This window comes from Oncorhynchus tshawytscha, linkage group LG19 (genome assembly GCF_018296145.1).
Source record: "Oncorhynchus tshawytscha isolate Ot180627B linkage group LG19, Otsh_v2.0, whole genome shotgun sequence".
Taxonomy (NCBI): Eukaryota; Metazoa; Chordata; class Actinopteri; order Salmoniformes; family Salmonidae; genus Oncorhynchus; species Oncorhynchus tshawytscha.
Genome location: NC_056447.1, coordinates 46,342,106 through 46,354,039, shown reverse-complemented (window position 1 = coordinate 46,354,039; position 11,934 = coordinate 46,342,106). Strand labels below are relative to the sequence as shown.

At 41.9% G+C, this 11,934-nt stretch overlaps 1 protein-coding gene across 1 annotated transcript in view; it reads right to left on the bottom strand.

Annotated features, from left to right (window-relative positions):
* Positions 1-10,013: 10,013 nt before the first annotated feature.
* si:dkey-106n21.1 (solute carrier family 23 member 2) overlaps positions 10,014-11,934 on the bottom strand; it is a 78,145-nt gene continuing 76,224 nt past the window's right edge. Inside the window, exons 11-12 of the mRNA XM_024380353.1 lie at positions 10,656-10,751; positions 10,014-10,513 (exon numbers count right to left, since the gene is read on the bottom strand). Coding sequence (XP_024236121.1) covers positions 10,335-10,513; positions 10,656-10,751 — 275 coding nt within the window. The 3' untranslated portion in view covers positions 10,014-10,334. The remainder of the gene's footprint in view (positions 10,514-10,655; positions 10,752-11,934) is intronic.

Sequence of the window (11,934 nt, the reverse complement as noted above, 5' to 3'; positions counted from 1 at the left end):
GCATTTTATTGCATGACAAGTATTTGATACATCAGAAAAGCAGAACTTAATATTTGGTACAGAAACCTTTGTTTGCAATTACAGAGGTCATATGTTTCCTGTAGTTCTTGACCAGGTTTGCACACACTGCAGCAGGGATTTAGGCCCACTCCTCCATACAGACCTTCTCCAGATCCTTCAGGTTTCGGGGGTGTCGCTGGGCAATACGGACTTTCAGCTCCCTTCAAATATTTTCTATTGGGTTCAGGTCTGGAGACTGGCTAGGCCACTCCAGGACCTTGAGATGCTTCTTATGGAGCCACTCCTTAGTTGCCCTGGCCGTGTGTTTCGGGTTGTTGTCATGCTGGAAGACCCAGCCACAACCCATCTTCAATGCTCTTACTGAGGGAAGGAGGTTGTTGGCCAAGATCTCGCGATACATGGCCCCATCCATCCTCCCCTCAATATGGTGCAGTCGTCCTGTCCCCTTTTCAGAAAAGCATCCCCAAAGAATTATGTTTCCACCTCCATGCTTCCCGGTTGGGATGGTGTTCTTGGGGTTGTACTCATCCTTCTTCTTCCTCCAAACACAGCGAGTGGAGTTTAGTCCAAAAAGCTCTATTTTTGTCTCATCAGACCACATGACCTTCTCCCATTCCTCCTCTGGATCATCCAGATGGTCATTGGCAAACTTCAGATGGGCCTGGACATGCGCTGGCTTGAGCAGGGGGACCTTGCGTGCGCTGCAGGATTTTTATCCATGACGGCGTAGTGTGTTACTAATGGTTTTCTTTGAGACTGTGGTCCCAGCTCTCTTCAGGTCATTGACCAGGTTCTGCCGTGTAGTTCTGGGCTGATCCCTCACCTTCCTCATGATCATTGATGCCCCACGAGATGAGATCTTGCATGGAGCCCCAGACTGAGGGTGATTGACCGTCATCTTGAATTTCTTCCATTTTCTAATAATTGCGCCAACAGTTATTGCCTTCTCACCAAGCTGCTTGCCTATTGTCCTGTAGCCCATACCGGCCTTGTGCAGGTCTACAATTTAACCCTGATGTCCTTACACAGCTCTCTGGTCTTGGCCATTGTGGAGAGGTTGGAGTCTGTTTGATTGAGTGTGTGGACAGGTGTCTTTTATACAGGTAGCGAGTTCAAACAGGTGCAGTTAATACAGGTAATGAATGGAGAACAGGAGGACTTCTTAAAGAAAAACTAACAGGTCTGTGAGAACCGGGATTCTTACTGGTTGGTAGTTGATCAAATACTTATGTCATGCAATAAAATGCAAATTAATTACTTAAAAGTCATACAATGTGATTTTCTGGATTTTTGTTTTAGATTCCGTCTCTCACAGTTGAAGTGTTCCTATGATAAAAATTACAGACCTCTACATGCTTTGTAAGTAGGAAAACCTGCAAAATCAGCTTGTTCTCCCCACTGTATGTACACCGGGAGAATTTACACAAGATATACAAAGAATGATAGGTACAGCTACAGTATGTCAAGAATCCAGTATATAAATAGATATGCAGTGTGTATAAACAGTGTAACTAAAATATGATGTACAGTAGTAGAAATATAATAAGCAGCATTGTTGGGATGTAGTATTTTAATACACCATGTGAAACAGGAAGTGTCCAGTAGTTCAATGTCTCTATAATATGTGACACGAGCACGGCTGTGTGTGTGTGTATGTTAGTGTGTTTGTGATTATGAAGTGTGTGTGTGTGTGTGTGTGTGTGTGTGTGTGTGTTTGTGATTATGAGGTGTGTGTGTGTGATAGTTTGTGTGTTTTGAGTGAGTGAGTGTGTATGTTAGTGTGTTTGTGATTATGAGGTGTGTGTCACGACTTCTGCCGAAGTCGTTGCCTCTCCTTGTTCGGGCGGTGCTCGGTGTTCGACGTCACCGGTCTTCTAGCCATCATTGATCCATTTTTCATTTTCCATTGGTTTTGTCTTGTCTTCCCACACACCTGTTTTCAATCCCATTCATTACCTGTTGTGTATTTAACCCTCTGTTTCCCCTCATGTCTTTGTCAGAGATTGTTTATTGTCAGCGTAGTGTTTTTGTTGTATAGGTGCGCGACGGGTCTTCGTACCCATATTTGTTTATGTTCTTTTTCCTGTTTAGTGTTATGGAGCATGTTACTATGACATTATTAAAAGACTCCATTTTACACTCCGTTTGACTCTCCTGCACCTGACTTCCCTGCCACCTATACACATATGCCTGACAGAGTGTGTGTGTGTGTGTGATAGCTTGTGTGTTTTGTGTGAGTGAGCGTGTATGTTAGTGTGTTTGTGATTATGAGGTGTGTGTGTGTGATAGCTTGTGTGTTTTGTGTGAGTGAGTGAGTGAGTGAGTGTGTATGTTAGTGTGTTTGTGATTATGAGGTGTGTGTGTGTGTATGTTAGTGTGTTTGTGATTATGAGGTGTGTGTGTGTGATAGCTTGTGTGTTTTGTGTGAGTGAGTGTGCATCACCTGGCTAGTGATGGCTGTTGAAAAGTCTGATGGCCTGATAATAGAAGCTGGTTTTTGTCTCTCTGTCTTGGCTCTGATGAACCTGTACTGTCTCCGTCTGTCAGACGGTAGCCGAGTGAACAGTCCGTGGATCAAGTCATTGAGGTCCTTAATGATGTTCTTGGCCTTCCTTTGACATGAGTGCTGTAGATGTCTTGGAGGGCAGGCAGAGTGTTCCTGGTGATGCGTTGGGCTAATGGCACCACCCTCTGGACAGCCATGCGGTTGTGGTCTGTCTACTGTGGTCCACAATAAGCTCCTTTGTTTGGCTGATTTTGAGGGAGAGGTTATTTTGCTGGCACCACTCCGCCAGTGCTCTAACCTCCTCACTGTCATGTCATCAGCAAACTTGATGATTGAGTTGGAGTCGTGCGTGGCTATGAAGTTATGGGTGAACAGAAAATACAGGAGGGGGCTGAGCACACACCCCTGGTGGGCCCCCGTGTTGAGGATCAGTGTGGCGGAGGTGTTGTTGCCTAACCTCACCACCTGGGGTCGGTCTGTCAGGAAATCTAGGATCCAGTTGCACAGGGAGGAGTTCAGACCCAGGGCCATGAGCTTAGTGACGAGTTTGGATGGGAACTATGATGTTAAAAGCTGAGCTGTAGTCAACAAACAGCATTCTCACGTAGATAATCCTCTTGTCCAGGTGAGATAGGGCGGTATGCAGTGCAACTCCGATTGCGTCGTCCGTGGATCTGTTGGGGTGGTATGCGAATTGTAGTGGGTCATGGGTGTTGGGTACGGTGGAGGTGATATGGTCCTTGACTTTCAAATATCATGATGACAGATGTGAGTGCTACAAGGTAATTTTATTTTGACTCTTTTAGTCCCCATTTGGACTAATCTTCCAAGAGTCCTTAAACATTAAAATACAATTTATAATACAAACACACTTTCACATTTAAACACACTATTACAAACATACGTAATATACTAGCATAATGACCCAATAAATACTCAATCTAAAAAATATTGATTCTTCATCTACTATAGTCCCACAACATTTCTATACACTATATTTAAATTGTTTTAAAATAATGTTTACATTTATATATTGAAAGGTTTCTAGTTTGCTCAGTTAATTTATTCCATTTCTGTATTGCTCTAAATCTAAATGTTATTTTGCCTATTTCTCTTTTCTGTCTGGATAACGCATAGATGGTGGACAATCTATTCCTTGTATTTACGGAATGTCTGTCTCTTACCAACTGAATACTGTTGTGAATAGAACTTGGCCGTTTTAAATTATGTATATTATGAAATAAAATAAGCATGTTTTTTTCAACGACCTTGTCGATTGATGACCAACCAAGGACACTGCGCATGACTGCAACAGAACAACCATATCTCCACCTTAAAACAATTCTTGCTGCTTTATTCTGTGCATTCTGCAGCCTCCTAACTTTCCTTGATGATGCATTTCCCCAGACTACCGAACAGTAGTTCATCAATTAATGCTTGTGTTATTTGCTGAATAATTTAGCTATCCTTCTGATTATGCCTGCTGTTTTATTTTTATTTGATTATTATTTATTAGATTTTTTTTTACATAGATTAGTTATTTGAGACGACCATGATAAACAGTTGTCTAGCTGCACTCCCAATAGTTTGGTTTCTGCCACTTCCTCAATTTGTACTCCTCCCATACTTAATTGTATCCCATGCTGTTTTGGCCTTTTCCTAGTTGAACAGACCAACATAACTTTGGTTTTCTTGGTGTTTAAAACAAGTGTGTTTTGGCAAACCCACTTCCTGATATTCCCCAAATCTCCTTTTAAAACCTGCTGTACCTGTTGAACTGATTGTCTTGCTGCATAAATTGTAGTATCATCTGCAAATATAGTAGAATGAGTTTCAACCAAGGCATAGGGAAGGTCGTTGATATATATTAAATGGAGAAGTGGTCCAAAGCAGCTGCCCTGTGGTATTCAACAGTTTAACACATTAGGGGAAGAAAATGAACCATTGATATAGGTGGACTGTTTCCTGTCAGTTAGATATGACTGTACCTCCTTAAAACCATAATGCATTAATTTTGTCCAAATTATTTAGTGATCCACTAAATCAAATGCTGCACTGAAATCCAAAAATAGTACACCTACATAGTACATTTGCCATTATCCATAGCATTGAGCCACTGGTCAGTCATGTCAACCAATGCAGTGGAGGTGGAATGGTTTTTGCGATAAGCATGCTGATTGGCTGTAATCAGATCACTCTTTTCCATGTACTCCCACATTTGTCTACTCACAATACCCTCCAATATCTTACTGAGTGTAGAGAGTAGACTAATTGGTCGACTATTGGCAGGAGTAATGGGTTCTTTGCTGTCTTTCGGAATAGGACACAGCTTCGCATGCTTCCATACATTTGCAAACATCCCCTTTTCCAGTGACCAATTAAATATGTATCTCAGTGAACTGCAATCTGGGGAGCAGCAGAGCGAAGCAAAACAATTGTCCATAAGACCAGGTGATAGTCATTCAGTTCAGTTACCTTAGCTTGCTTGGGTACAGGAACATTGGTGGCCATCTTGAAGCAAGTGGGGATGACAGACTGGGATAGTAATAGGTTGAAAATGCCCATAAAGGAAAAAGAGGGCCGAGCACGCTCCCATTCTCATCGACGGGGATGTAGTGGAGCAGGTTGAGAGCTTCAAGTTCCTTGGTGTCCACATCACCAACAAACTAACATGGTCCAAGCACACCAAGACAGTCGTGAAGAGGGCACAACAAAACCTATTCCCCCTCAGGAGACTGAAAAGATTTGGCATGGTTCCTCAGATCCTCAAACAGTTATATAGCTGCACTATCGAGAGCATCCTGACTGGTTGCATCACTGCCTGGTATGGCAACTGCTCGGCCTCCGACCGCAAGGCACTACAGAGGGTACATCACTGGGGCCAACTTCCTGCCATCCAGGACCTCTGTACCAGGCGGTATCAGAGGAAGGCCCTAAAAATAGTCAAAGACTCCAACCACCCTAGTCATAGACTGTTCTCTCTGCAACAGCACGGCAAGTGGTACCGGAGCGCCAAGTCTAGGTCCAAGAAGCTTCTAAACAGCTTCTACCCCCAAGCCATAAGACTCATGACCATCTAATCAAATGGCTACCCAGACTATTTGCATTGCCCCCCCTCTTTACACCACTGATACTCTCTGTTGTTATCATCAATTTAATAATTCTACCTACATGTACATATTACCTCAATGACTAACCACTGCCCCCGCACATTGACTCTGTGCCGGTACCCCCTGTGTATAGTCTCGCTATTGTTATTTTACTGCTTCTCTTCAATTACTTGTTACTTCAATTTTTTATTCTTAATCATATATATTTTTTGAACTGCATTGTTGGTTATGGGCTTGTAAGTAAGCATTTCACTGTTGCATTCAGCGCTTGTGACTAATAAAATTAGATTTGAAACACTCCAGCAAGCCGGTTTGCACATGGTCTGAGAACGCGGCTTGGGATGCCGCCCGGGTTGAGAAAAAGTTGTGCGTGGCAGTGCAGAGCAATGTCGGAGGGTGAATTCAGATGGAGTCCTTGGAAAAATGATACCCAAAATTATTATTTTCGGATATAAAGACGACACTGTATAAAAAAAAAATGTATTGCAACTTGCAAAACATGCGGGAAGAAAATTATAGACGGAGGCGCAACAATTTCTAACTTTGTTCGACATTTGAAGCTGCACAAAGAACGGTAAGTCGTGGCTAATATAGCCGACAGCTATATAATTTACAACTTTGCTAGTGTAGCATGTAGGCTAACGTAACGTTAAATCAATGAGCCTCCACACAGTCAGTCAGTGCAGGAATGTGATCATTGCACCCAAGATTGAGCTACAACTGGCTAGGCAGTTGGTAGCCTAAATCCTGCCAGATGTTTCTGCTGTTCCTAAAACCATTGACATACGTTAGCCTACTGTAACCACACACAGAGATTGTGTGTGTTAAGGTTGGGCGATTGTGTACAAGCCTACATTGCCCAATTGCGCCCCATAGCGATCCTCGATAGTCGATCACTATTGGGTGGGGGGTATGGGGTCTTTCTCATGACTACCCATGTATTTCCATGGAAATATAACATTTATTTGGAAAGTAATAAATATATTGATATTTTTAAAAGCATTCATGATTTGAGTAAATGTAATAATCTAACTATTACTCTTGTTAAAAATGTGAAATGGTATTACATTTGGCGAAGAGCACATTATGACTTGTTTAGGACTCGAAACTCAAAGTTTAGGACTTGAGAATTGACTTGATACTTGCCTGTCTTGACTTGGGACTTGACTTAGGACTTGAGTGCTAAGACTTGAGACTTCTTTGTGACTTGTAAAACAATGACTTGGTCCCACCTCTGCACTTGCGGGGGATTTACATGGCTGTGACGATAACCGAGGAGAGTTCTCTTGGGAGATAGTACAGTCGACATTGATTGTGAGGAATTCTAGGTCAGGTGAACAAAAGGACTTGAGTTCTTGTATGTTGTTACAATTACACCATGAGTCGTTAATCATGCAACATACACACCTGCCCTTCTTCTTACCAAAGAGATGTTTGTTCCTGTCGGCATGATGCACTGAAAATCCCGTTGGCTGTACGGACTCCGACTGCATGTCCCCAGCTAGCCATGTCTCCGTGAAACAGAGTATATTACAATCCCTGAATGCTGGATGTAACTGAGACAGATGCTGGATGTAACTCTGAGCCGGGTGCTGCATACTGGATGGAACTCTCAGTTGGATGCTGGCTGTACCTCTGAAACAGATGCTGGATGTAACTGTGAGTGAGATGCTGGATACTGGGTGTAACTCTGAGCCGGATGCTGAATGTAACTCTGAGCTAATTGCTGGATGCTGGATGTAACTCTGGCTGGATGCTGGATGTGACTCTGATCTGGATGCTGGATTCTGGATATAACTCTGAGCATGATGCTTGATGCCAGATGTAACTCTGAGCCGGATGCTGAATGCTGGATGTAACTCTGAGCCAGATGCTGGATGTAACGCTAAGCCGGATGCTGGATGTAACTCTGAGCTGGATGCTGAATAATGGATGTAACTCTAAGCTGGATTCTGGATGTAACTCTGAGCTGAATGCTGGATGTAACTCTGAGACAGATGCTGGATGTAACTCTGAGCTGGATGCCTGATGTAACTCTGAGCTGGATGTTGGATGTAACTCTGAGCTGGATGCTGGATGTAACTCTGAGCTGAATGCTGGATGTAACTCTGAGACAGATGTTGGATGTAACTCTGAGCTGAATGCTGGATGTAACTCTGAGACAGATGTTGGATGTAACTCTGAGCTGAATGCTGGATGTAACTCTGAGACAGATGTTGGATGTAACTCTGAGCTGAATGCTGGATGTAACTCTGAGACAGATGCTGGATGTAACTCTGAGCTGGATGCCTGATGTAACTCTGAGCTGGATGTTGGATGTAACTCTGAGCTGGATGCTGGATGTAACTCTGAGCTGGATGCTGGATGCAACTCTGAGCCGGATGCTGGATGTAACTCTGAGCTGGATGCTGGATGTAACTCTGAGCTGGATGCTGGATGCAACTCTGAGCCGGATGCTGGATGTAACTGAGATAGATGCTCGATGTAACGCTGAGCCGGTTGCTGAATGTATCTGAGCTGGATATAGCTCTGAGCTGGATGTTGGATGTAACTCTGAGCTGGATGTTGGATGTAACTCTGAGCTGGATGCTGGATGTTACTCTGAGACAGATGCTGGATGTTACTCTGAGACAGATAGTGGATGTAACTCTGGATGTAACTGAGCTGGATGCTGGATGTAAGTCTGAGCTGGATGCTGGATGTAAGTCTGAGCTGGATGCTGGATGTAAGTCTGAGCTGGATGCTGGATGTAACTCTGAGCTGGATGCTGGATGTAACTCTGAGCTGTACAAGGCTCTATGTGATCTCTAGTCTGCCTTATGTGATTTTGAAAAAACTATTATTGACCTTAAATTAGTATTGAACGCGGGAAAAACGAAGTATATGTTGTCTTCCCGACCGCATAAAAAATGACAAACTATTATCTTGGATGGTGCCCACTGAGATTGTGTCCTTGCTTACAAATATCTGGGCATCTGGATAGACAACGGGCTGTCTTTTAGAAAGCATATTGATGAGTTAGTGAAGAAATTAAGAATAAAAATGGGCTTATTCTATATAAATAGGTCCGCCACTCACTTAACCGTAGAAAGAAGGCCATTCAATCGACATTCCAGCCGGTTCTAGGCTATGGTGACATCATCTATATGAATGCAGATGCCGCTTCATTATAGCCATTAGATGCAGTTTACCATAGCACACTTTGTTTTATTACGGGCGAGAAATTCAGTACACATCATTGCATTCTTTACCAAAAAGTAGGCTGGCCCTCTTTGAAGTCACGCAGGTTGATTCATCGGCAGGCTGTATCACATCCAGCCGTGATTGGGAGTTCCATAGGGCGGCGTACAATTGGCCCAGCGTTGTCCGGGTTTGGCCGGGGTAGGAAATCATTGTAAATAAGAATTTGTTCTTAACTGACTTGCCTAGTTAATAAAGGTTAAATAAAAATACAAAAATCGCCCTATTTTTATTTAAAAGAGCTCTTACAAAAACTCCTGCCATACCTTAACTCCGTCTATAACCATTAGACATACGAGTTACCATACTCAGTATCAGAGATGGCTAAATCTAGAAAGGCCTCCAGTCTCCTCAGAGTTAGGTACAACTGCTTTTAGTTTCTTTGCACCCCATGTATGGAACAATCTACTGAGTTCCCCACAACTGAATGTTATGGTACCTCGTTGAGAGTTAAAAATGTTGATTGGGGACCTGAATGTGATTGTTTTTCTTTAATAAATGTGTATTTTTTAGAATTTGTATTAGCAGGGTGATATAGACCTTGGTCCCAATGGGAATCCCTGTTAATATCAAAGTTAAATTAAATAAAAAATAAAAATGAGTTTAATATTTGAATCAACTGTGTAGTGTCAGGGCAAAGTCTGAGCCCTTTACGTGGTTTGAAGACAGATGGAATATCCAGGATCATCATCAAACGTTGATCATCATCAAGCTGGTACGGTATCCAAATGGTATCCATCATCATCATCCTCATCAAGCTTTGATGATTTGAATCAGGTGTGTAGTGCTAAGGGTCCCCAGGTACAGGGTTGAGAAGCACTATTTAGAAGAATAGCCCTTTATCAGCGAAGTTGATCAATTGCAGAAATAATGTGCAATGTCAAGGTGACTAGTACATATAATATCCACACTAGCATATTACTAAGTATACTTGTCCAACACATCACTTAATACTTTGTAGTGAACGAGTTTGGATATTGTGAGAGTATCTTTTTTTTTCAACAATCTTCATTCATTTAGTTGGCGGACGCCTTCTTTTAACTAATATTTGGCTGATAAGGCACATTCATCTTTGAGGTATATGACAACCAACATAACAAAATGAAATTGACAAAGGACCAAAGTCTTGACTTAAATATGTAATTTATTTGCATTTGCGAATTCTCCACCTCGCTTCCAGTGCAATGGAATGTAATTGCATTGGATTTTGACAAATAAGAGAGAAGAACCAGGTGTGTGACAGTTCCAAGTCTGTACCCACCTCCCTGTGTTATGATGCCATTGGCAGTAAAGCCACAGCTGCTGGCAGACTCAGTCTAAAAGTGTGGTGGAGAATACTAGTGGTGCTAACAGTGTGCTAATCACAAGTTCTTTGTTCTTTATTCTTCAGATCTTCATTAGTTGGCACCTTAGCCACCGCTAGTCTTCCTGGGGTCCAGTTAAGACTGGAGACATTCTTATGTTCTAAGTTCTGGAGACTTGTAAGATGGAAGGAAAGGCAGGTACTGGAAGAACTTGAACCTCTGTAAACAGTTAGTACAAAAAGGTATATCGTAGCAGGACCGTTCTGTCATCGTGCTGCCTTCCTCTGTCACTTTCTTACGCCAACTTTTAATGCCCCTCTCTTTTTCAGTGCCTGTAAGAATTAAAATGATTGCAACTTCCTCATGAATCCATGTAAATCCAATTGTGGCCATAACATGACTGTGAAATCAGTGTCTGGATGAGCGTTGCACATGTGGAATGTAATCATATATACTGTTGTTGTATTGGCTCACCTGGAATCGTATTGTCCAATACAAATCCAAAGAACCCACCGATGAACATATGCGTAGTGAAGAGAACAACTATAACTTGGTCCAGTTCTTTTACCCCTGTGAATACAAATATATGGTTATCTACAGTACAAACCAGCTTTGTTTCACCTATCATTGCATGGTTCTCCGCCTTACTGGTTTCAATAGATGATTTTGGAACAAGAGAACCAGGATATTGCTTTGGGGGCATTTGTGCCTTACATGGAAATCAATCTAGCAGAATGTCTAATGTGGACAACATGTACAGTACCTTCAGAAAGTATTCACACCCCTTGAATTTACAGCCTCAATTTCAAATTGATTAAATTGAGATGTGGTGTCACTGGACTACACACAATACCCCATAACTTAAAAGTGTAATTATGTTTTCAGAAATGTTTACAAAATAATTCAATGAAAGCCGAAATGTGTTGAATCATAAGTATTCAACACCTTTCTTATGGCAAGCCTAAATAAGTACAGGAGTAAAGATTTGCTTAACAAGTCACATAAGTTGCATGGACTGACTGTGTGCAATAATACTGTCTTAATTAACATGATTTTTGAATGACTACTTAATCTCTGTACCCCACACATACAACTATCTATAAGGTCCCTCAGTTGAGCAGTGAAATTCAAATACAGATTCAACCACGAAGACCAGGGAGGTTTTCCAATGCCTCGCAAAGAAGGGCACCTATTGGTAGATGGGTAAAAATAAATAGAGAAAACATGGAATATTCATTTGAGCATGGTGAAGTTATTAATTACATGTTGGATGGTGTATCAACACACTCAGTCACTACAAAGATACAGGCGCCTTTCCTAACTCAGTTGTCGGAGAGGAAGGAAACCACTCAGGGATTTTAAAACTTACAGAGTTTATGGCTGTGATAGGAGAAAACTGAGGATGGATCAACAACATTGAGGTTACTCCATAATACTAACCCAAATGACAGAATGAAAAGATGGAAGCCTGTACAGAATAAAATATTCCGAAACATGCATCTTGTTTGCAATAAGGCACTAAAGTAAAACTGAAAAACATGTGGCAAAGAAACTAACTTTATGTCCTGAATACATATAATTGTGTTTGGGGCAAATCCAACACAACACATCCCTGAGTACCACTCTTGATATTCTCAAGCATGGTGGTGGCTGCATCATCTTATAGGTATGCTTGTCATTGGCAAGGACTAGAGAGTTTTGTAGGATAAAAAGAAAAAGAATAGAGCTAAGCATAGGTAAAATCCTAGAGGAA